This window comes from Ahaetulla prasina, chromosome 3 (assembly GCF_028640845.1).
Source record: "Ahaetulla prasina isolate Xishuangbanna chromosome 3, ASM2864084v1, whole genome shotgun sequence".
Taxonomy (NCBI): domain Eukaryota; kingdom Metazoa; phylum Chordata; class Lepidosauria; order Squamata; family Colubridae; genus Ahaetulla; species Ahaetulla prasina.
Window position 1 is genome coordinate 47,415,665 of NC_080541.1, and position 26,497 is coordinate 47,442,161.

General features: G+C 36.6%; 1 protein-coding gene and 1 long non-coding RNA gene across 3 annotated transcripts in view; one reads left to right on the forward strand and one right to left on the reverse strand.

Annotated features, from left to right (window-relative positions):
* Positions 1-19,015, reverse strand: part of LOC131195407 (uncharacterized) — a 33,512-nt gene extending 14,497 nt beyond the window's left edge. Inside the window, exons 1-5 of one of the 2 annotated variants that reach the window (XR_009154432.1) lie at positions 18,905-19,015; positions 13,879-18,774; positions 10,407-10,476; positions 8,458-8,559; positions 2,683-6,454 (exon numbers count right to left, since the gene is read on the reverse strand). This is a non-coding gene — a long non-coding RNA (uncharacterized LOC131195407). Of the gene's footprint in view, positions 1-2,682; positions 6,455-8,457; positions 8,560-10,406; positions 10,477-13,878; positions 18,775-18,904 lie in introns of those variants that run through there. The other variant, XR_009154431.1, reaches the window with a different exon arrangement.
* Positions 19,016-19,202: 187 nt separating this feature from the next.
* NSMAF (neutral sphingomyelinase activation associated factor) overlaps positions 19,203-26,497 on the forward strand; it is a 40,850-nt gene continuing 33,555 nt past the window's right edge. Inside the window, exons 1-5 of the mRNA XM_058177265.1 lie at positions 19,203-19,399; positions 24,201-24,290; positions 24,381-24,459; positions 24,554-24,618; positions 24,719-24,755. Of these exons, the coding sequence (XP_058033248.1) occupies positions 19,347-19,399; positions 24,201-24,290; positions 24,381-24,459; positions 24,554-24,618; positions 24,719-24,755 (324 nt within the window). The 5' untranslated portion in view covers positions 19,203-19,346. The remainder of the gene's footprint in view (positions 19,400-24,200; positions 24,291-24,380; positions 24,460-24,553; positions 24,619-24,718; positions 24,756-26,497) is intronic.

Below are 26,497 nucleotides of genomic sequence, written 5' to 3' on the forward strand. Positions count from 1 at the left end.
ATGTACATCTGCAAAAGGATAAGAAGCAAAGGAGGGGCATATAGACTTAGTGACCTTTTGGAAAAGAAGATTGAAAACTAGACCTTTCTCCCTACAGATCCTGCCATGTCACTTATAGGAGTGATGAAACAGAACCATGGCTGACCTCAGACAAATCATGCTATTGTTTTCTGCATTGCCTGAAGTCATTAGATTTGCTTCAAAAGAAGCCTGAAAATACATTTTTATATATGTACTTCTCAGAATAATCCCTAAATTGTTCATTACCTTCAGAGGTTTTTTAGAAGTACTATACATTCTTTTTGTGGATCTTAAATTGCTACTGGGCACTTTATTACTTCTCTAGCCCTATTAAATATAATAAGGTGAAAAGAAGCAACAGAGAATAAACTGTGGAGTACAGTTCATGAAAAATCATCAAAGCAGCAAAAAATTGGTTACTTCTTGGGAGTAATGAAGATGAAAGATATAGGTAGCTCAAGTAATAAAATGAGCCCAGTGCATTTGTCAAATAAATATGATCTGCTGAAGTGGGATTTACAAACTAAGTTCAAGAATCAAGGGAAACCCAGCATACAGTGAATTACAATAATCCAATCTGGAGATAACCAGGACACATCATAGCTATATTTAGATCAGAACCTGAAAGAAAAGGACAGACCTGATTGAATTTTCAGGTAACAAAGCAACCCCAAACCTCAGCACTAACCTGAGTTGACATGGTGAGAGATGGCTCTAAGATGGCCACTGAATCTCGAGCCTTGGACACAATTCATAATTTTTCAGCTTCTAAGAATGATCAGGCCAACATTCTATTTACATTCTGCCAAATGCTTCTCCCTACCCAATACCAACATTTTTGTCATGTCAAAGCAGATCTTTCATGATCAACCATTGGGATAGCACACTGAAAGCCCAGCCATGTCCAAACCCACTAAAATATAGAGCTGGTATTATCTACAAGTAGTTCTCAACTTAATACCAGTCATGTAGCAACCATTCAAAGTTATAATGGACTCCCAAAAGCTACCAGCATTTACTTTCGGGGGGAGGGAGAATCTGATACTGAATGAGTTTAATTAATTGCTATAGTATCTACTTAATGACCCTGGCACTTTAACAATTGCTGCAAAAAAGGTCATAAAATCAGGTCTGGTCACATAACGACCTGCTTTAGGATCATCAGAAGTTTCACCCATAATTGCCAGGCTACATTATGGTGGTACATCAAGGACTGTCTGTACATATCTATGACATAACAACCAATATGGTTTAATAAGTTTTACCAATGCCGACACTGATAATGAAATGAAAATCAATATAAGGATGTGCCCTGCCTTTGTAGTCATTGTGGAACACTACAAAGGCAGGGCACAGGAGCTGAAGAAAATATACCCACTAGTTAAGTCAAATCCTCCATATGGTAGTGAAACCAAGCAAGAAAATGGTCCTCCAGCCAAACCAGAGTCTCGAGTCTTCTCACTAAAACCATGTTCGGTGCAATCAAATGCTCCCAATAAATCAAAAAGAAAAGATAGAAAGACTGCCCTCATCCATCACTAAAAAGAGAGCTATTTCCGTATTATATCCAGTTCTATATATGGACATGGTCTAGAATCATTCTCAGATATACAGAGCATCCTGATTTTGTTCTCTATTCCTGCTTTTCAGTTATCCTCTTCGCCCACTGCACTGCACTGCACTGCAGTGTGCTGTGCTTCAGTTTCTACTACCTTATTAGTCCACATACCTTATTTTGAAGAGCCTCTCAGAACATGCCGTTGAGACCAGGATGGGCAGCCGGAGGAAGCCCATTTGTATACCTACAAGCTGACTAACTAGCAAGCAAATCTATCGGGCACAGAATGGGCAGGAGAGCTGTGGAAGGCAAAACCAAGCAACTTCCATCTTCCCCTCTCCACTGAAATTACCATTTCACATGCCTCCATATCTGTTTTCTCTGAGTAGAAAAATGGGTAGGATTGTAGCAAGGAAAAAGAAAGTATATCATTGTGCCTAATGCAGATGTAAAGACATTACAGGATTTGTTACAAACCTTAGATAGTGAGAATCTCAACTCTAACACATTCTAAGTGACATAAGTGCCTACAATATGATAAACTAGAAGATATGCAAAAAGGGGAAAGGAATAAACCCATTAGTTCTTTTTCTTTATGTTTGATATTTTAATTCTTGTTGAATTTCTTTTGCTTATCTTATTTTTTTTCTTTTATGAACATATACAAACACAAATACATATACACAGTATGAAGTATGGTAATTATAAATGGATATAAATGGAGACTTTATATCCAGTAACCAGTTCAAGACCAAAACCTTAATTGTACAATAAATACTTTGATGTAACCTGCAGAATTTTTTTTCCTAATGTTATACTCAATTTTATGTCTTTTTGTCTTTTTTCTAATATTTTACTCAACTTTATAGAGAAAAATAATTTATGCTTATAATACCACTACCCTGTTATAATTAATCTGACAGAATATTTCTCTTTTCTTTATTTTCATTACTGAATAGAAAATAAATAATTTTAATTAATACTGCAGAAGTATCATTGTATTAAAACTACAATGTATCAAGATTCGCAACAATATAATTAAAAAAGAATATCAACCCAACTATTGGGATTAATAAAAAAATGTATCAAGTATACCAGAAAGTTACAAATATAAATGTAGTATTAATTAAGAAAAAGAATCTAACTAACTAGATTAGTTAGATTCTAGAGGAACTAACAGTATATAAATTATGCCAAAGTCCTCAATCTCTTTAGGGAAAATTAACTAATTGACAGACTGTACAGTTCAAAAAATTTAAAGCAACTTATATTTATTATTGCTGTACAAAAGGCACTCATCAGATATTCCACCAAGAATATTTACATCTAATCCCTAGTCTTCATAAAAATTAACAGCTTTGATATTAGCATTTTTTAGAGTTTAATGAACTTCATGCTAGTAAAGAAATAGCATCTCAAACAAATGGATGAAATAGTACTCAATGCTAATTCCAGAAACTTGGCACCCTATCTTATATATTTTTCCAATATCTCATAATTAAATCTGTATTTTTTTCTTAATGCAAGCACTGCTATATAAGGAGGCTGTCCTGACATTTAGTTTTCATTTATTAATGTCCTTGAGCTCAATAGGCCCTAAGACATGGGCTCTCATTAAACAAGACTTTCTAAGAGCCCCTAACATTAATTTGGGCCCTTAGCATACTTGGAATTGCTAGGATCCCTTATAGGAGCCAAGGTGGTGCAGTGGTTAGAGTGCAGTACAAATCTCACCAGTGGTTAGAGTGCAGTTCAAATCTCACCAGCTCAAAGTTGACTCAGCCTTCCATCCTTCCGAGGTGGGTAAAATGAGGACCCAGATTGTTGGGGGCAATATGCTGACTCTGTAAACCACTTAGAGAGGGCTGTAAAAGCACTATTAAGTGGTTTATAAGTCTAAGTGCTATTGCTATTGCTATCAACATCTGTCAACAAGTAGTAGCATCCAAAAACATTTCACTGGACCTATCTATTCAAACTCATGCAACGTCAAGATTGTCTTGTGAACTGTGATGCATTTATTTAGGCAGCCATCTCCATTAAAGACAGAAATGTAGCAGCTCCATGCAGATCTACCCTATATTCCTGAACTAAAATTCCCAGCATTGCCAGTACTAGCTGGAAGCTGTAATTCAGTCATGTTTCCTAGCATTGCCAGTACAGCTTTTGGAAGCTGTAATTCAGTCATGTTTAGACAACTATAGGTCCCCAAACTGAAGAAAACTGAGTTAAATGCTGGAACAAAAGAATTTGTGTTATTTGGTATTTGTTAAATAATGGGAAATATTTTATTATTATATTTTTACCATATTTTTCAAAGAATAGCAGATATTCTTTTTCTTTCCATTGTAACTTTGGCAACTTGGCCCAAAGTCATTCAGTGAACTTTATGGCTGAGCAGATACTTGAACTTGAGAATCTCTACTTAGTTCCAATGGCATATGTAATTAATTTGAAACAGGAGTGGCACTTTGCAAAACATTGCAGGGCAAAAACATCTGGGCATTGCTTATCATCTGGCTACAGGTTGCTACATCCCTTGCACTGAGATCACTAGAAAAAGGTAGGTGGAATAGCAGTAGACCCACCTCAATATCCTTGTTGACTAGACTAGAATATAGATGAGATCAGGGATTAAGCCAATGGCATTTATCCCTTTTGCTATTTCTACCTAAGTAAATTTCTTCTCACATCTAATTCCTCCTCTGTTCTTTCTTTTTCCCTTTTGGGAGATAGTCAACCTATCCTGCTAAATTGGACCCCAAACAGAAAGAAATTATGTTGACTGATCACCACATTGCCCTATGATAAATGGGATGTTATAATATACACATCCATTTCTAAGTTTCTGTAACCCTTTTCACTTCAATACATCAGACCATTAAGAAGACTCTGGAAATTCTAGCATTTTTTGGTTAGAAGCAGATGTGAGGGTCTTATGAGAAGTATGGCAACATTGTGACATACAGGCTGATTAATAAGATAATGAAACCTAATCACAGCACTCATGATGTCAACCCTGATAGGCTCTCTAAGAATTTGCAAACTTTGGTAGTACCTGAGCATTCCGAGTATTGACATGTGATCTGTCCAGATGTCTCCAATAATATTGATACAAATATGAACATGGATGCATTTCTGTTTCCAAATGGGCTGCTTGTAAGAAGGTTTGCTGCTGCATGTAACCTTCTTTGCTGCAATAGGTCAAAGGTTTGTAGGTCGCTATTGAGCTAACCCATCCATATGAATTAATTCAATAGTAGTGGATGTCTAATGATGTCTGTCCCTTTTATAGATACAGCTGGGACAGTGCTTGCATAAACAGACTGCTAGAATAAAGACAATTTGTCATAAGGGTGACATAAACCTTGGTGTTGCAGAGGTACAGGAAATTGTGAGCACTACAAAGGCAAGCTTCTGAATTACAGAGCTTTTTGTTTTAAAAAAGGCTACATGGAAAAAATTAAGATTACTGCATAATGGCCTTTCATAAAGGCTACAGCTCTGTGCACATGTGTTAGAGGAAGAAGATCACATATCCAGTCTCCATCAGCTACAGGAAGCATTGGCAAAACTCCTGTCTGATGACTCTAGTAGTTCATAATGAATACAAGTACCTGATTCAGCAGGCAGCTATTTTTTGCATTCCTAGAAAGATGTAAGAGACAACACCTCCAGAGGTGGGTTTCAGCAGATTCTGACCAGTTCTGGAGAACCAGTAGTGGAAATTTTGAGTAGCTCAGAGAACCTGTAGTAAAAAATCTGACTGGCCCTGCTCCCATCTTTTCTCTGCCTCCGAAGTCCCAGCTGATCGGGAGGAAAAGGGGATTTTGCAGTAACCTTCCCCTGGAGTGGGGTGGGAATGGAGATTTTACAGTATCCTTGCCCTGCCACGCCCACCAAGCCACACCCACAGAACCGGTAGTAAAAAAAATTGAAACCCACCACTGAACACCTCAAACATCTAAAAGTCTTCTACAAAAGTACAATCACTAGAGACAGACAACTCATAAGTATTTTACCATGAATTAAAAATCAAATTTTGCAGCATTTTGGATACAAAAGCAAAATGGTACTTCAGAGTGAAGAAAGGCAATCTCTACCTGCAGCCTAAAGAATTTCTATTTTATTCTGCGATTGCACAGCTGCCCCCCCTCCATAACTGCAACACAATACTAAGAAAAGGTATGTTGGCTTTACCCGGTTGCTTACAGATGCCATGTCTGGCCTTTTGCAAGCTTCACAGCACCTTTTTAATCTTTCAACACAAATTGTTGCACAGCTGTTATTACTAAAGGTTTCAGCATCAGACCTATTTTGCTAGCTGCAGATTAAAGTTCTGCCATTCTACAAAATAGCTGAATGACAAGCAGAGTGAAATACCTCTATTTCTTCAGGCTATAAAATTAATACCTTTCAAACAACTTAGGCTTTGTTTTGGTTCTGTTTTGTTTTTAGAACAACGATGTCATCAAATTGCTAGGTGTTGCATGGCTTTACCTGTTTCACTTGTTTGTTTTCCCAAAAAAACAATCAAGAATTTATCATTATGGAAAGCAGAATGCTAGACTGGGTGAATGAAAATAATGTATTACTACAATGGGGAAAGCAGTGCTCAATTTCAATGATTATAACTGGATTTAGATTACAATGCTTTATCATGCAGAGTCAATTTATGAAAATTGTATTTCAATATTTATAGAATATTCCATATTTTCAAAATCACCATGATAGTAATTATTCTTTGAAATATGGCAGAAAAGTAATCTACAATTTCATATCTGGTCTCCTCTATTCTTTTTTCCTTTTCCTCCTTCAAAACTATCTCTTTCAGTGGCAGTTTGAACCCTGCAACCAGAAGTACTTCCATTAAGCCTGTTGTGGAAGCAATAGAGGAGATAAAGTCAAACAAAGTTAGATTTTAAATTTGTGTGAAATGAAATATATTATTATTATTATTTTTAGAAAACCTTATATTCCTTAGTTAATTTAATCTCTTTGGGGAGAAAGTCCACATTCTTAGTTCAACTATTTTCTTTAATATGCTATCTCATTAAAGGAATTGTTTAGTAAGGAACAATATGGATTAGGAATGTACTGAGGCTACCTAATTTAAATCATTCTAGAGGCTATGAATGTTTTTATGCCTGTATCTGGGCTGAGATTCAGCAAAGTATAGTTTTCTTTTCACATGGAAATAGTAAATATAAAATAGTGGATTGACAGTTGCAATACAAAATAGATGATTGACAGTTGCAAACAAGAGAGAAAGTAAAAGGCAGTAATTCATACCAACTTTTGCAAAAGTTGGTACAAGATTTTTGGAGTTTATTTTAATTTATTATTTTATTTTCTAAGAAGGATTATTTGGCTACTTTGACATGGAAAGTACTAGAATCTGCTGTGAGGAACAGAAGATCCTGAATGGAGCTAGTATGGAGCAATCAGTTATACCCTGGGAAATTAATAGTCAATTACTTCATACTTCAGGGTTTCCTGATCCAACATTGATTAATCCTAATATATAATGTTAATGTTCCTCTCATCCCCGACACGTAGCAAAGTGAACATTTTTCACTCAACAGACCTTGGCAAGAATGGTAAAGCAAAGAATTATTGTCAGAAATATGGCAAGACTAGAACCTGGGCTCATTTGAGTTTTTCTTCAGGAAACAAAGGTTTATAGGAATGATGAATATCATATTGTAATATCTGCTTTTTCTCTGTCTCAGAATCTCAAGGATGGCCAGCTGGACTTATTATATAAATGCCATACCACTAAAGAACTTTGAGTTGAAGTACCACTATCCAGACAGAAGAAAAATGTAATAGTCAAGCTATGATGTAACTAATATGCTGCCATCCAATCTAAGCAGAAAAAGTAGGGTATAAATTATATATTAAATTCAAATACAGATAGCCTATTTTTATTCATAGCACATAGCTTGCTGGTGGATTTTGAAATTAAAATATACAAAAACAGGTCTTGCTTTGCACAAAACTATAAAAATACCAAATGAAAATATCAAATATTAAATTTATACCAATTGGCGCTTTAGAAAGGAGATCAGACGTATTATTGGGATAACTACTAATCATAAATATTTAAATCTGACATTAGTTATTAGTTAAGAATACAAATTCTTGGTGGAAAGAGGGAGTATAATATTCTCTAGTACTGGAAGCAGAATATCAGAAATAGTGCTGTTGCATTCAAAAACTAAATGTCTATTTCAATGGACGTTTAAATGCTTAGCTTGTGGACATGGATTGCTATGTTTTATGATGTGATTCAATACAGATATTTTTAAGTAAGTAACTGCTGATTTTCCCAAGTAATGATTGACTACCTTTAGCACAATAAATTACAGCTATTTTGATCTAGGACATGCCTCTGAATGTTATCTGAAATTATAATACAGAATATGACTGCAATGTTGTTGCTTTACCACAAATAAACCACAGAGACTCTTTTGTGCCCAGGAACCTCTCTTATTTTTAAAAATGAAGCCTTGCAGATGTGTAAACATTCCATGCCACCCTTGCCAGATTCTGCTTCTTGACAGAAATCCAAGTTACAAGAAAATAGCACTTCTCAAGAGAGAAATCATACTGATGCTTTATTTTTTATTTTAATTTTGCTAAGCTGCCTCAGCTAAAGCTTGCCAGTAAGGGTCAACTCAAATTGGTTATATATTTCAGTTACTTTTCCAAACTTCACTACAGCAGACTTATGAATAAACCCTTTATGATAAGACACAAGTACCTTTGGTGTAAAGCTCAAACTTGGCTAAGCATAGAAAAATGTCTACCACTTCATGAAAGTTAAACACTACAATAAACTGTCAAAAGAATCAGAAAGAACATATATTACTTACAAGACATTAGTTTTGATTCATGTCCATAGGAGGGAATCAATAAATTCATATTTTTTTCTAGAACTTCATTAGTTGGCAGTAGTCAATATTTTTGGCTATATTCTGCAAAGAAAATTTGCTTTTAAATTGTTGAACAACCTTCCTAAACCTACATTCTTCTATGTATCTGGGGGATGATAAGAATTCAGACACATTTGGTTGACTATGAATGTAAATATCACTTTGGGGAAAAAATATGATCCGGTTTATCACTTTTAATCATGTATTATTTCATCTAGTCCAAATTCTAAATGATAATTTGACAAGTATTAGTCAGATAAGGCATTTCTCTGACAGAATTGTGTTTTCATTCATTACCTATTAAGACACTGTTGTTGTCCAGCCTGAATCTGATTGGGGTGTGGGATTGTTTGTATCCTGGGTTGTTAACATGAATTCAGTTTGACACACTTAGAAGCTGAAAGTGGGGAGAGCTGAGGTGGATGGAGTCCTCAGTCAAAACAACATAGTTAGCTGATGAATCAGCTACATTCCAATGGCTGGCTGGCCAGAAAAGGAGGCGTGAAGTCGCCAAGCAACCAACTCTCATCCTGGTTGGACAATGTGACATATTGTTTTGGAAAAATAAGAAAATCTTATTTATAGTGAAGTGGAAAGCCCGGGAATTTTTAGTACTGGCTTTCCACCAGTTGGTGCCAAGATGGTATATCTAAATAAATTAGTTCTTTGAGGAAACATTCGGTTTTAGATTCCACACATTTGGTTTCAGATTCCACACAATCAGAGTTCAATTTGTGATGGGTGCATTATTTGGAACCTGACAGTTGTATTTTAACCTGTAAGTGACTTGAGAGCCAGATATTTAAAGATTATCTTTTTCTCATACTGTATATATCTAAATATTTAGCACATCATTTAGCACATAATTCTGTTTGGAATCTTTCTACCAGCTGATGCAAGAAGTTTTCTCCCCTCTGATATTCCTTGGCCTTTCCAATTCCAAACAAGGATCTGGTTCTTTAAAAGGGGGAAACATAATGAGGAATTATTTTGGCTATTAAACATTGAAGTTTGTTTTAAAGGTTGTTCTCTTCATTGGATTTTAAGATGTGCAATAGTATTTAATTCACTTTGGTTTCTTGATATTTATTATAAACTACAACAAGCTTCTTACAGAAATATTTTTCCTTTCAGAAAGTTAAATAAATAATTTTAGATCAATACGGAGGCCATAATCATTTTGATGAAATATTAATTAGCTCTGTTTTATTCAAAGCAAAAACACAAAGAGCACATTTGTATGCATTTTTTCAGAAGTCCATTGAGTTGGAACCGAACTGCTTTTTCATTTTGAAAATTGTGAACCAATGAGAAGCAACATTATATCTATTTTAGTCACTTTCAAAGTAAACTGATTTTATTATGCTTTTTTCTATCCTGAGTTATATTTCTTGAAGAACTATAAACAACCACTTCTTTATTCCAATTTATACTATTCAAATTCCTGCCCTTTTCCTAAAACCACTAGGGGGGAAAGACATAATGTACAATTAGAAAAGTATACATAGCATTGCTTCTTAGCTTTCTTTTAAGAGTTAGATTTTGATGTTGGCAGAAAATTATTGAATTTAGTGAAGTGAGTTGGAATATATTGAGCAAGTAAAACTATCGCAGATCAGCACAGACTTATATGACACCACTGGATTAAAATGTCACCAGATACAGCAGTTTGTCTGGATAAGTCTCACAAGCAAACAGTCTGTTACCAAACAAAACATCGATGGAAACCATTGCTCCTTCCCAGAAAAAATAGAGAGGAAAAAGATATGAAAAAAAATTGATTTCATTATAAATAGGTTTTGCATTTTATACAAGAATCATTGGAATCTTTTTTATAATTGTTTCTTTGGCTTTTTTGCAATAAGCACACTTATTATAATTTCTTGTACCTTTGAGTGTCTGTTTATCTGTTTTTCAGTTCAGCTTGCTGGAAGAAAGAAGACAGTCTATTTGCATCTTCTGCAATGAAATTATAAACGAGTGAAATATTTTTGCATTAATATATTAACGTTAGATACAAGAACTTTTGAAGAATTAAAATATCCTGATTAATAGCGCAAACCAAAAAGCAGGAATAATACAGAAGTGCAAATCACCTACTATTTTAGAATCCTGATTTGCCCCACTCCCATTTTGCCATTCAGTATCTTTTCTTCTTTTATTTTGCCCAACTTGTTCAAGACTGAGAAAATATTTATGCAAGCTACTAAAGTAACTAATGAACCCAAGACCTCCTTCTGTCTCATCAATCTTTAAACAGGACAATAGCAAGCCTGTCCATGCTAAACTTCCCAAAGAATAGGTAAGACTTGTACTCAAGGTTATAAATTCAAGAAGAAAGAATATAAAGAACTCAATGATTCTCCCTAAGGGCGGTGCAGAACAAAGAGATCTATAGTATGACTCTGGGGAATGAAAAAAAAAAAAGGTCTAAAGGGCATTCTTTGTGGTTTGAGTTAAAGCTAGGTATCTGAGTGAGCATTCCAATAGCTGTAACTTTGGAGAGACTTAGAACCAAGATGAACATGCATGAGCAGATTGTAATCTTACAAGCTTCTGGAGGACACTCAAACATATTTCCTACTACAGTTGCATACTAGATCATATTTATTTATTTGCTTGTTTGCTTTATTATTAGATTTTTATGCTGCCCATCTTATGCTGCCAAGGCAATAATTAAATGGTATCCTCATGAGTTGCTAAAGGTAACTTAAAAGGCAGGACGTTCTGCATTTATTGATTGCAGCATGTGTCTTAACTGTATCAACAGAGGTTAAGATCATTCACGTCCTTTAATTACTCAGTTTAAATAATTACATTCTAAACCATTATCCCTTGCAACTATTTGGGGACTTCATGATATTCTGGATTGCTCCAGGTTTCTTGCCTCCAGAACAAAGTGGATTCTTGAGTCAACATGGCATCATAATACTAATAAAAATGCACTACACATTTATAGAAATGTGCTTAATCAAAGCTTTTTTAATAGCATTGTTTTTTGCCTAGCACTTTAACTACTACATTACACAGGGTTTCCTTGTCTAGAAAGTTTAACTTTGCCTGGATTGTGCTTATATGAAGCTTAAAAAAGAAGTAACAATGTTACTTATAAGAGATTTGGTGATTTTAAATATATCTTTAAAACTAAAGAAAAATGCAATATCAACAATATTGAACAAATAGGATTAGGCGAATGTCCAAAGAAATAGTAGCTATGGTGTTCATGTATTATTTAGGAACATGTCACTTGAATTCAGACAGACTTTTAAGGAGTTTTATTATTGTTGAAATCTAGCCATAAAGAAATAAACATAACCAGTCCGTGTTTCAGCATAAACCTTTTAATGTACTGAATTAATGAGTATCATGTTGGTTTAGTGCCACCAAGCGACCAAAAATGAGAAGCACTGAAGTTTTGCTTTGTTTTTTGAAACATCAGGTGGGCAGGAATTAAGAGTTATTCCCACCATTCTAAAAAGCACCAAGCTGGGGGAAGCTGTTTTATATTTATTGAGATTAGTGGCCTGATAAATGATACATATGGAAGATGCTATTTCTGTATGGCCAATCCCACAAACCATTATCTGCATTTTTAACATCTTCTTTCATTGTGCTTATACCTGAATTATAAAATGTAATTACAATATTTACTTATTTCAACTAAAAATGAGATTCTGTGCAAAATGGATACCAAGGATGGTGCAGAGTCTATAACTTTGTGGAATTCTAGAGACTGCTGACTGTTGGTACATAGAGAAAGTTGAATATCCCCCCTGATGATCTAATACCTCTTCCTTTCTCCAATGCAGCCTTTTGAATCTCAATAGCACAATATCAAATTGACTGAACTACAACTGGGAAGAAATGAATAATATTTAACAACTTACCTTTTTCCAAAATTGATCATGACATGCAGATGTCATACATACATAAAATATCATACATACCATGTTTGCCATCCTTTATAGCAAAACAATGTGCATGCTCCCCATTCTCTATTTATTTTCACTATTCTGCTGATGTCACGGTAGGAGTAATTGTATCAAGGTTATTGATGAGTTACATAGTTGAGTCTAGATCTAAACTGGGACTTTTCTGTGACTAAACAAATAGTCTATCAAGTAGACTACTGAAGGGACATAATAATAGAATAGGTAGAATTAGTGGGACATAATAGTAGTCAGTAGAATTGGTTTGACTTGCTGTTTTGTTTCTGTAAGAATTGCTTTGCTAAGAATTAGAATTGTCTCTGCCATTTGCTTCTACTAGTGATCTCACCTATGTGTTTGTTTTCTGTACCACTCCGTGCCTGGTGGATGTTTCAAGAAGCGGGGTTGTTGAGCACCCACCCCCCTTCCTTGCTGCACTGCCAAAGGAAGGGATGGGCCAGGGGGCCAGCATTAGGTACTAAGCTGATGTGTCTGAAGGTATAAATAGCCACCGTATCTTCCCAAGGTATGGCTATTTCCTCACATACATTGTATCTGTACATTCTAGATATAGTCCCACCCAGTATTTTATTTTTGGCCATAAATAAAATCTGCTTCTTTTTGCAAGCCTCGTCTTGAGTCTCTTTCTTTGGCATTCTGGTTACTCAAGTACATTTTGGGACCTTACACTACAATAGTGGTAATACTACAATGTCTAATGAATACTCTGCATTGCAATTGAAACTCCATATTTTGGCTTTTTAAGTGTAAAAATGCAAATTACGTGTCATGCTTGAAAAAGAAGCCACAAATTCAGTTGGAAAAATGAAAATATGCTTTCCAAAGCTAAGTGTAGGCTGGAAACATCAACTTTAAAATTCTATGCAGAAGGTAGTTTTTTTAATGAAGATCTATGGCAGATCCTGGCATACTAGAAGGAAGGAACAATTTTTCAAAACGTTCATACATGTATACTTTTTGCCCTGTGGATATGCTAAACATAAGGCAAATTTCATTAAATTGATTTCTGCTGAGAATTATTTCTCAAAGCCTGAGCTGTGCTAAGCTATTTTTTTAAAATTATTTGTTCATTAAGTTACCATTTGATTAAGCCATTAGAATTATACAAAACATACATAAGATAGAATTTATGCTTTCAAACACATCGTGCAATTCTGTGTGGGTCTATACATCAAGTGGAATAAATATATGAACAAATAATGGGTATAAACCTCATTTGACTGCCAGAGCTGAGATTCTGTCTTAATTCTAATGCTTAATTCTCATTCTTCCGCCATTTTAAAGGAATTACCATTATTAGGGATGTCTTGAACACTTATTACAGATATTCACAGGTTATGTGAGCTCTGATTTCTTGATTTATAACTTAAGCTATAACTATGTTTTGAAAGCAGTAATGGAGTTCACAAACCTGCTAGAACAAAATACTGTGATTTAACATAAGGAGTGAACGGAAGTGTAGTAGGTACTGTATAAGACAGGGGAGGTTGCAGGTGTTTCTAAAAGGCAGAAGAAAATGGGATTACAGGTTACACTAAACCACAACATGGTTTCACTTTATTTATTAAATACATCATTTTTCCATATACTAAAGTAGCTCAAAGGCTTACAATAAAATATTAAAACTAAAAAATAAATAAAATTAGCATGTTACATGAGGCTAACCACTATAATTTGTAAAACATTATTTATGACTTAAGGTGAACTCAATTGTGACTTATTCAACAAACCATAGTTAAACTATATTAGCATATTTATGAATCCACCAGAGTATGGTTTGTCCTTAGCCCTTGTCATAAACCATCTTCCTTATAGTCTTTCAGGAAAAGCTGTTAATCATTCTATAAGATTATTCACATAATTGCCTTTAAAAAGAGAACATGTATAACTAATTCTGATTTGAATTGTCTACATATTGTTTATCAGGTAGTTTAAAACTGTGATGACTAAACCTTACACTGATATAGAACACATTTCCAAATATTTTCTCATTGCAATAGATCAGGACTGCAAAGAAAAACAAGTAATCTGTTTTCAAGAATTTGAGTTCAAATTAGCTATTGAACTTACCAATTTAAATTGCTGAAGAGAACTAGTTTCTGCAGCAGTCAGTGCCTAATAGAGTAATTTTATTGAATTGATTTTCTAATTAACTAACTTTAAGATGAAGCACTTTCTGCATGTTTAAGAAAGCTATGTGCTGTAACGACATATGACCACAAGAAGGAGCTCCAAATCCAGATATTTTATAGTTAAAGCAAACATTAATGAGAAAAAAAGTGCAAAGGAACTATAAAGTCAAAATATAACGAATTTGGGGAACATAATAATCAATTATAATCTTATCAACACAAGTAGCATATCTTGAATATGATTTTAGTGCGTGTATGTTTTACTACAGATTTTAATTTTGATGAAACAGTTTAACATGCAAGTTGCAAAACACTGTCTTTAGCATACTAGATTTTCTTCCTCCAGGATAATAATCTAAAAAGAGATTTGAGGAGCTACAGATGAAATCCCCCTTCCTTTGTTTTTCATATTACTTGACTGAAATTGAAATTTGGAATAATTGAAGTTATCGCTTCCTTTGTTAAAATATCAGCAATCAACATTTCTGAAGAGTGAATTAGGACAGGTTGCAGTGCTAGTCTTTCACTCTTAAAGTTGTATTTCTCTTTCAAATATATAAGTTATTAATAAAAAGTAGTATTTATATTATTATAATTCAGACAAGAAAATTAGGAAGAAACTCTTTTCGCTCAGCTTATAGTGATGAAATGGAAATATCAATGTTGGGGTTTTTTGGCAACTGTACGACATTGGTTATCTTTGCCTGATTCTGAATTTTCTTCTTTTTTTTTTTACTTCCCTTCTTCATTTACAATACTACAATTTGCAGGAAGTAGGAAGCATGATCGCATCTCATTGTTTGTAACTGGAAACTGACCATGACTTTACCACACATACAAATGATTGACTATGACACATTTACAAAAGTACAGTTATAATTTCCAAGAGAACCATCATCTATTTTCATGGGACACTACTCTGGTAGCATATAGAAAGGAGAAATACTTCCAATGCAGGCAACATTCCCCCCATAACCAATAAGAAAAGCCCCAGAGGCATACTTAGCTTCCAGGATAGCTTCAGATAGAGATTTGTAATACTGTATTTAGTATTGGTACACACTAGTGCCGGAAAATCACCCCAAAGTTTCAAAGCAATATTCAAAATTCACAACTATTATGAAGCTTGCGACCTGGATATACAAAATTACTCTGCTAATGACCAGTCCACGAAGTTACCAGGAGTCAATGCTGACTTGAAGGCACTGCAGAAACACATAAAACAATAAAAAACCAAAAGCCAAACCTAAAAGACAGCATCTCCCAAGGAAAGAATAACCAATTTTCTCCCAACCCCAGGAGATAAAAACAGAACCTCTCAATGGGAGTTTCCTCTTGCCTGATGATAGGGAAGAAATTTACTTTCAGACTCGCTACACCGGTCCCAGCCTAGTGAAGTAGTGCAGACAGGAAGCACACCCAGATGACTGTATCTTTATTGTAAAGTTGCATTAGCAACTTTAATAAAGATATATTTTACAAGAAGAGTTCTCCAGTCCTCTGAATACAACAAAATACCTTTTGCCACCAGACTTGAAATCCTGGGTTTAGAAAATTTAGAACTACGCTGCCTTCGACATGACCTGAGTTTAACTCATAGAATCATCTGCTACAATGTCCTTCCTGTCAAAGACTACTTCAGCTTCAATCGCAACAATACACGAGCACACAATAGATTTAAGCTTAATGTTAATCGCTCCAATCTTGATTGCAGAAAATATGACTTCAGTAACAGAATTGTTAATGCTTGGAATACACTACCTGACTCTGTGGTCTCTTCCCAAAATCCCCAAAGCTTCAACCAAAACTATCTACCATTGACCTCACCCCATTCCTAAGAGGTCTGTAAGGGGCGTGCATAAGAGCACAAACGTGCCTACCATTCCTGTCCTATTGTTTCCTTTCGTTATATCCAATTAATATAGTTATTACATACTCATACTCATATATATGCTTATATATTGTATAATTATTTCATGCTTATGCTTATATATACTGTGTGACAAAATAAATAAAAATAAATAAATAAAATAGCAGAATCTGTCAAGTCTGAAAGTACATCTCTCATCCTTCACCCTTTGTCCAAAAAATTAGGAAGGGTCCCATCTGAGATGTTTGCCATATTCCTGCTGTCAGCTAAATTGCAATAAGAAATAGCAACCAGCAGCATTGGAAAAAGAATCTTTATTTTCCTTCTTTGATAAAGTGACTAAATTAGTAGACCAAGGAAATGCTGTGGATGTAGTATACTTAGGCTTCAATATGGCATTCGATAAAGTAGACCACAGCCTATTTCTTCCTAAAATAGAACAATGAAATGCATAGTACCAACACGAGATGGATTTGTACTTGGTTGACCAACTGAACTCACTCAGTGTATGATCCTCAGTGGAACTACATCTACATGAAGGGAAGCATGCAAAAGAATATCTCAAGGTTTTCTTGGGCCTAGAGCTCTTCAACATCTTCCTAAATGACCTAGACGAGGGGGACTGAAGGGGCATTTAAATTTACAGATGTCACCAAACTGGGAGGAATTGCTAACACTTGGAAAATAGACTCATGATTCAGAAGGATCTTGACAACTTGAGCTCTAGGCCCTATTAAATAAGGTGCAATTCAAAAAATGCAAGTAGAAAAATAAGAACCACCTTTGGTGGGAAGGTAACAGTGTTCCATGTGCCTTTGGTGTTTAGTCATGCCAGCCACATGACCATGGAGACATCTTTTGACAGTGCTGGCTCTTCAGCTTTGAAACGGACATGAGCACCTAGCCCTAGAGTCGGGAACGACTAGCACGTATGTGAGAGGGGAACCTTTACCTTTTTTTAGGTCAATAGTAATACGTATGTGAGATCTAAGTGTCCTGGTGGACTACCACTTAAGTATGAGCCAACACTGTGCTGCAGCTGCCAAAAAAAGTCAGCATAATCCTAGACTGCATCAACAGAGGGATAACATCAAGATCATGAGAAGGGATAGTACTGCTCTATATTTCACTAGTGAAGCCAGACTTGGAATATTGCATCCAGTTCTGGTCACCAGATTTTGAGACCCTAGAAAGAATGCAGAGAAAAATAAGGAAGGGGTCTGTAAATTAATCTATATGGTGAATGTCTAAGGAAATTAGTATGTTTATCCTAACAAAGAAGAGGCTTAGAAGGGCCATGATAGCTGTCTTTCAATACTTGAAAGGCTGTCATGCAGGGAGGAGGGGGTTGATTTAATCTCCGAAGTATTGGAGGACAGGACAAGAACTAATGGGTGGAAGCCAGTCACAGGAAGAACCAACACGGAACCAAAGGAGAAACTTCATGGCAGTGAGAACAATTACTGCTTGCCTCCATAAATTTTAGGTGCTTCATCGCTGGAGGTTTTCAAGAAAAGATTGGACAACCAGTTGCCCAGGATGGAATAAGGACCCCTGTTTTGTACGGGGATTGGACTAGCAATCCTCCAAGGTCCCTTCCAGCCCTATGATTCTAAAAGACTGACATCCAACTGGAGCAATGCACTTACCTCTAGAATGATTATGTGAAAGCTTTGAGTTAGTAAACATAAATATGCAAATGTTAGAGTCAGAGATGACAATATTTGGCTGCATCACATTCTTGAAGCAAACACTTTTCAGAGGTCAGGTAGCAAAACTGACACTGCTCCTTGCTCAATCTTCTAGAGCAGCCTGCACAGATCAAACAATGAATTAAAAACCTTCTTGGGCTGCAAATACCTGATATAGAGCCAACAGGAAGAACTATCATTCCCTCCCCCCACCTCAGATTTATATCCTGTTTTTCTTCCAGCTCAACCATAAACTCACCTCTTATGGCTAATGGACTCGACCTCACTCCCAGATTTAATTTTTAACCACCATACCTCATTTGCCTATATCCTTTCAAATGTGTGCTAAAATGCCCATGGCTCAATTCCAGCTGCTCTGGCACCTGTTCAACAACAGAGCAGTTGGGAGGGGAAAAAAGGGGCAGGGAAAAGCACAGCAAGGTTTCTTATTTTTGTCCTTTCCTGGGTTTTGCCTTTTTTAAGACGATTTGCCTCCAGTCCAGAGGTATCGGATGACAACTGCCACAACTTCCAGGAATACTGAGAGTCGCCATTCGAAAGCTGCCTCTTTGGAGGAGGGGGGGATGCCATCAACTACAACAGGGGTCTCCAACCTTGTCAACTTTAAGCCTAGCGGACTTCAACTCCCAGAATTCCCCAGCCAGCAAAGCTGGCTGGGGGATTCTGGGAGTTGAAGTCCACCAGGCTTAAAGTTGACAAGGTTGGAGACCCCTAAACTACAACATAAATTATTGTTATATTCCACTCCGGGTGCGCAGGCACACTGAACCGAGGTGGCTTTTGATTTTGCACCTTCTTTACACCCCCAGAAAATCTACTGCGAGTGCCCGAGTTCACCGGGGGAAAAGAGGGCAAGAAGAAGCCGTCAAAAGAAGGTGGCCATAAATAAGCAGGGAATTCTCGATTTCCCAGCCTTCGAAAAGCAAGAGCACATGCCTGTCACAAGGCAAGGTTCCCGAAAGGCAAGCCGGCCCGGAAACGTGAGCTGGCACCGCAAAGCGACCCCAACCAGCCGATGAGACCAGAGCCGACGCTCCCGCGGCCGTATAAATGGCCGGCGAGGGCTCCCTGCTGCTGGGCCCCTAGCGGCGAATGAAGTTTCTGCCTCTCGGCAAGTTCCTGGTGCAAAACAGAGGCGCTGCGGAAGCAGAGTCGGCTCAGCTCCATGGCCTTCATTCGGAAGCGACGGCGGGAGCCGGACCTCTACTCCAAAGAGAGGTGGGTGAAACGCCCTGGGTGGCAGCCCAGCGCCCCGGTTCCTCCGAAGGGAAGGCTGCGGCAATGCCGGCGAACCTGAGCCAACGCTCAGGAGTTGGGCCGCTCCGAACGCTGCCCCTCTGCCCGCGGTAGCGTCTCTCTGCTGGGGGATCCGGAGATCACCGAAAGTATCTCAGCTGCTGTCAAGCGGCTAGGGAGCAGGGACGCGAACCCGTCCCCAGCAGCCACCGAGATCGCTTTCTTGTTCATTGGGCGCAAAGGAGCGAGAGAACCGGGAATGGTTGGGGGAGGGGAAAGAAGGGACTCCTAATCAGGGCGTGTGTGTGGTGTTGTTGTTGTTGTTGTTGCTTTTGCTTAAAACTAGCATATCATCAGCCTTCCTTACGCTGTCCCGGTGCGCCCTATTGCGAGTCATAATCTTGCAATACGGAAGTGGCGTGGGGACTATTGTCTTGGGACACTGCGGCGTATGTGCTGTATTGTCCGTCCTCTTAAAGCTACAAAGGCTCCAATTCTCAAACACGGCAATTGGGGCGCAGGGACGATTTACGATGAATTTCACGAGATGTTGAACATTCGTTCGATTAATATCCACTCCCCCTCCCCCCCAGCAATCCCGCTTCCCTCCGGGTAAAATTGTAAAAACGTGCTTCACGTTTCTACTCTTTTGGTGCAGCCATCAAGATTACTATTGCGTTGCGTACCAACCACACGCTCCTTTAATTAAACAAATGACGGTTTTATCAGGGCAATTTGCTGGATTGTTCTGAAGGCGGTAGCATTAAGCTAAACGGTGGGTGTCTTAATTCCTGTTTGTGGTAGTTCAATTGAACCAATGAATAGAAAAGAGTATAACTCTGGCAACTTTAGTTTCTATATATCAATTTCCTTCAGTTTTGTCTTAGAGCTGATTTTGGAATAATGAAGAACGTTATGGAGTGTTTTATGTAGTATGTTTTTCTTATTATTAACAAGTGCATTTCTATGCACTCAGTATAAACTCTTCCAAACAGGAATTTTGGGCCAGAGGCAAGAAAAAACCCCAAAGGATAATCACATATAGTAAATTCTGAACAAGTTAGAAAACTTTTAACAGATTAACAAAGTTGGAAGGGACCTTATAGGTCATTTAGTCCAACCTCCCATTCAAGTAGGAGAGCCTACGGCATTTCTGACAAATGGCAGTGCAATCTTTTCTTGAAAGTCTCAAGTGATGAAGCTCCTACAACTTCTGAAGGCAAGCTGTTCCATTGGTTGATTGTTCTCACTGTCAGAAAGTTCCTCCTCATTTCTAGGTTGAATCTCTCCTTGGTCAGTTTCCATCTATTATTCCTTGTCTGGCCTTCAGGTGCTTTGGAAATCAGCTGGACCCCTTCCTCTCTGTGGCAGCCCCTCAAGTATTAGAAGTATTAGCTATCATGTCTATCCTGGTCCCACTAGACTAGCCATGCCCAGTTCCTGTAATTGATTTCATATGTTTTAGTCTCCAGTCCCCTAATCATCCTGGTTGCTCTCTGCACTTTTTCTAGAGTCTTAACATCTTTTTTATAGTGTTATGACCAAAACTGGATGCAGTACTCTAGGTGTGGTCTTACTAGGGCTTTATAGAGTGGTATTAGTACCTCACTTGATCTTGATTGTATCCCTCTGTTAATGCAATTTAGGATTGCATTGGCTTTTTTAGCTGCTGCTGCACACTGCTGGTTCATATTTAGCTGATTGTCCACTAAGACTCCAAGATGCCTCTCACAGTTACTGCTATTAAGCCTAGTTTCCTCCAGTTTATATATGTGCTTTTGGTTTTTCTTACCTAAGTGTATGACTTTAATTTTCTCTACATTGAATTTCATTTTGTTAGATAGGGCCCAGTGTTCAAGTCTGTCAAGATCCTTCTGGATCTTGAGCCTTTCTTCATGGGTGTTAGCTATTCCTGCCAGCTTAGTGTCATCTACAAATTTGGTGAGTTCCCCTTCTTTTCCCTCATCTAAGTCGTTTATAAAGATATTGAAGAGTACTGGATCTAAGACGGAACCTTGTAGCACCCCTCTGCTTAGATCCATTAAGGACTACTTGTTGAGTACGGTTTGTCAGCCAGTTGCGAATCCATCTGTTGGTGAAGCTAGCTATCCCACTTTTTTCTATCTTATAAAGAAGTAGGTTGTGGTCTATTTTGTCGAATACCTTGCTGAAGTCTATATATATATTATGTCCACAGTACTTCGCTGGTCTACTAATTTGGTCACTATGTTGAAGAATGAAATAAGATAGGTTTGGCATGATCTGTTTTTAACAAACCCGTGCTGACTGCTAGTTATTATTTTACTCGTTAAAAATAAATACTTTGTTTGTTTATTAGTTTAAATTAAAAATAAATGCTTTTTAAAAATTTAATAATTTAGCTATCCACAGCTCATACTGAAATTGGTAAATTTCACAAACAAAAATACGAATCCATGAAGATTTAGATGGAATTAAAATAAGTTTACAAGAGGCATATATGTATGATTTAATTTTAAGAGGATCCAGATTGCATCATATTCCTCTTGGGAACATTTGTCATTTTCCTTCAGTCATTACTTCTTACTGTTTGTTTGTTCTTACTGTTCTGCATTAAGGTGGAAAGGGCAAAATTCTTTAACTTTTAAATACCTTTTTAGAAAATGGAAGTAGAGACAAAAACATACCAGGCCCAAATAGAAATTAGTAAGGTTTATGCAGAAAACAAAATGAACCAAACTCCTTTAGATCTACTTTCTCTAACACCTGTAAAAGGTAATGTGAAAATTTGCCTTATTTTCACCATATAATTACACAAAATAGACTTTATTCATCACCATTCTCCCAGATTAAAAATAAGGAAACTAAAGTTGAATCCGGCGCAAAGTAGTTATGTCAACATCCTTAAGCAGTGAACATTATCTACAGATAGTTCTTGACTTATGATCGCAATTGAGCTCAAAATTACAGTCATAAGTCGAAGCACCCAGTGACCGGAAGTAATTTTCTGGTTATTATGTACCATTGAAAATATTTATATTCACTATGTAAATCATCTATGAAATCCTTCCTTAGCTATTCATACGAATTGCATCCTTCAAAAAGAATGTAGACTTATTTCCATTATTAATTACATAAGAACAGAGCAGGACAGTAGAATAGAGGTCAATACTCCTTGAAGAATAAACTACTGGAAAAAATAAAATTTCTCAATTATCTTTTAGGCTGAATCAGTAATTAATTGGAATTTTTTTAAAGACTCTGCTACATTACTGCTTATTGGTGTTACAAAAATGTTTTTTTTTTCTTAAAGGGATACTTTTGAAGTTTATCCATCCATTTAGAACTTAAAATCAATGTTGCAGGTTTTTCTCCTAATGTTGCTGTTTTTTCCCAGTGGGTAAGAAAAAAGCATTTCGTTTGGGGAGAAAGATACAAGTAAAATTTGTTATGATTATCCAAACATTAAACATTTCCAATATTAAACATATTTTTTGCTTATTACTGTTGGGTGTATATTTTTCTGTTTTGTTTTTCTGTTTTGTATTTTATCCCTATTGATAAAACACAATAAATATATACATTAAAAGGATCATCCAAAATTTCTTCCCCTTGGATTGTTTACAAAATATTGTGCTGTGTGTGCCAAGTATCCTTAGTAATCAGATTTGCTTTCTGATCTGAAACCAAAGCACTTCCAACATGTGGTTTCTTAAACACATCAGTGAAGTGGATGACTTTCACTTCCATGTCTAATTATTTCCACTGCCAAATTAATTTTAACTTTTAGCCTGAGGCTGCCTTCTTAAAACACATCTAGCCTGCTTATCATGGCTATAAGTCTTGACAGTTGTAAAACTATTACCTTTTTTTTTTTTGGTAATGGTTGTTAAGCAAATGCCATAGCTATTAAGTGAACCAGTGATTTGTTATGGGTGCAGTTTTTCCACAAACCTTTCAGCAAACTCTTATAAAATATGCTCATGTGTGTCGTGTCCCACTCCTCCGCTGACGGCCGGGTCAGGGAAATCCGAATCAGGCTTGCCTCTGCAGCTCTGCCCAAAGTCCTAGCAAAGTCCTCAGAGCAGGCAGGAGACCAGTAAGTGACTTCAGCAAGATAAGTTCGACTTTGCCTGACTCAGAGACTGCCAGAAAGCAGATCCTTTATATAGGCCATGGGGTGTGGCTCCATGACTCAGCACTCATTAAGGCCTGCCCCTCCCTTCCTTCTGTTGCCTCCGCCTATCCAATCTTCTGATGCGAGGGTCACTCCAATCAGCTGTTGTTGGAAGTAAACTTTCCTCAGGCTCACATGCTGTGGAGGAGGGGGAGGGGTCTAGCTGCTCCGTTTGCCTGGGCATGGAGCCAGGGCTGGGGCCGGGGGATGCTCCCTCCTCTGCAGCCTGCTTGGGCATGGAGCCAGGGCTGGGACCGGGAGGTGCCCCCTCCTCTGCAGCTTGTCTGGTCATGGAGCCAGAACTGGGGCCGGGAGGCATACATTCCTCCGTGTTCGGGAGCAGATAAGCAGACCCCGGCTGCGGTGAGAGCGGACAAGACACAACAACGTGATTGTGGGATATTGCTGTAAAAGTGGCCCAGTTGACAAGTGCTGAAGTTTAGTATGTGATTTCCAGAGGGGGAATTGCTGAATCTGGGCCCTAAGTAGCCCTGAAGTACATCCTTTGTATCTTTGAATGGTTGCTAAGTGACTGTTCATAAATCGAGGGCCATCTGTAGTATGTATTAGTAGCAAAGCACAGAGTTCCATTAACATATTGTTTTGTTTTTTATTATTTATTTCTAGATTTTCCTTATTACTCCTTAATCTGGAAGAATATTACTTTGAACAACATACAGCTAATTACATTTTAAAGAAAGATGCCAAGGGAATAAGGTATTAAACTCTTTTTCATAAAAGGGAAAACACTAATATTGTTCTGTATCAAAATTCTGCAATAACTTTCTAATGTCTTCTAATGCTTAGGAAAATTAAAGGATCGTTTAAAATTTGCTCAAAATCAGTGATATTTGAGCCTGATGAAATAAGCCACCCCATTATTAAGGTAAGTAGAAGATTAAGTAACACCAAGAATTTTGGTTGGTTTTAACATCAAGCTCAAATGAAATTTTCTTTTTTTTTTTTGTGAATTCACATAGATTCCTTTGAGAGATTGTATTAAAATTGAAGCACCAGAAGATAGTGGGAATTATTCCTTTACAAGGTAAATGCTTTTAAAGATATTAAAGACATATTTGTTTAATATCAACACAACTGAATAGTGTAATAATGTTATTTTCTTTCCCCCCAAATCTATGTTTTAGTGATACTTCTGGGCAGATTGCTATTTTATCTAGTCAAGTAAGTAATGAATAATCGAAAAGTCCTTGTTTACAGCTTTTTAAATGTCATTTTTAAATTAAAATGCAAATTCTTGTGACTTTGAAAGATTTTTCAGTTTTACCATGGTCTCTGAAAAGTCTTCTAATTCAGACCAAGCTCCATTTGTTATCAAATTTGTATTTTGCCAAGTGAGTTTTGAAACTTCCATCATAATTCATACTGTAAGTGACAGTGGAAAAATTACTCCAGGAGCATGCTTAATGATGATATATTGGTTAACACTGCAGAGATAAATCAAATTTATCTCCTGTATAAACTTAAGGAATATAAGAGATTTGTCAAATAATAAGCATAATAATACATAAGGAAGGTCAACGAGGGTATGTAGCATGACGATAGGTGACTTCAACTCTGCCATTAGTACAACAGTGCTACAGTGGAACATAAATCATGATGCTCATAAAATAAGCACCCCTGGTTGAACACAGACTGAACAAAATTGGTGTGTGTCAAAAGTGTGGATTCACATGACCCTGTCTGAAAAATCTGTCAACTTTGAACAGCAAAGATTTTGCTGTGCCCCAGACTCATTAGGTCAGGGAGGCAAAAGATTTTTATCATAAATCTTTGCACAAGCAAATATTTGTTTAGAGTTCTTCAAAGCAGAATCAGAGAAAAGCAACAAATGCTGTTAAGAAAAAAGATGAGATCTGATAGCTGATGTAAAATGGATATAAAATGGATAAAAGATAACATCAGACTGCATGCTTAAGAAGTTCATAGGCAATGGGAAAGAATATATTTTTATTTTCTTCACTCAGGAAGAGATAAACAGCATTCTTGGCATGTAAGAAGTAAATTAATCCTGAAGAGGAAATAACGGGAAACTCAGATAAGATCATGAAGCCAAAGAGTACTTCTATGACAACAAAGATCAGAATGTATCAGAATATCAAATATTCTCTTCAGTCAAGATCAGAATAGTTAAAGCAGTGCACTGCCTAGCCCTAGTGGTACTGTATGGCTGAGAAAGCTGAACATTGATGGATGGCTTTTAATTGCAGATTTGATTATGATTATTAAGAGTATCATGGGCTAAACGAGCCAGTCGATTAGTTCTGGAAGAAAAAAAAAAGGAGTGAGGCAAATGATTAATAAGCAAAAACTCTGCAGATGATGGACTAGGAAAAATAACTGCTTGGCATGATTGGGGAAAATGAAAAAAGAGGAAGGCAATGGAGAGGAAAAAAGAAAAGGATCAGGAATATCATTTGAATATTCTAAAACGTTCATATGAATGTTTCTAAATTCCTAAAAAACTATGATTTGCCAGTATGGATGGAAAATGGCTGACTGGGTAATTCTGGGAGTTGAAGTCCACAAATCTTAGAGTTGCTGACGTTGAGAAACATTGCAATAGAGAAACAACAAAATGGAGGATATTTTCCAATAAAGTCACTGGATTTGTGTCTGACAATGTCACTAACTATAGGGAAACTTTTAACTTTTAAATAAAGGCAAAGTTAAATATCACCCTACAATTGGATTTGGTTTTTGTAAAAAAAAATATTTTAAAATTAAAATGCAATTTTCATTTAAATTGAAGAGAAAAGGTTAAGGAACATGATGTGATAAGGAACTTTCTGAACAGTTGCTATCTGTTTATTCATACTTTATAAGCTTCCCTGTATTTCTGATAATATCTAATAGCTACAGTATATTACAAAAAATAGGTACTAAATATCCTTATCCTTTTCTAA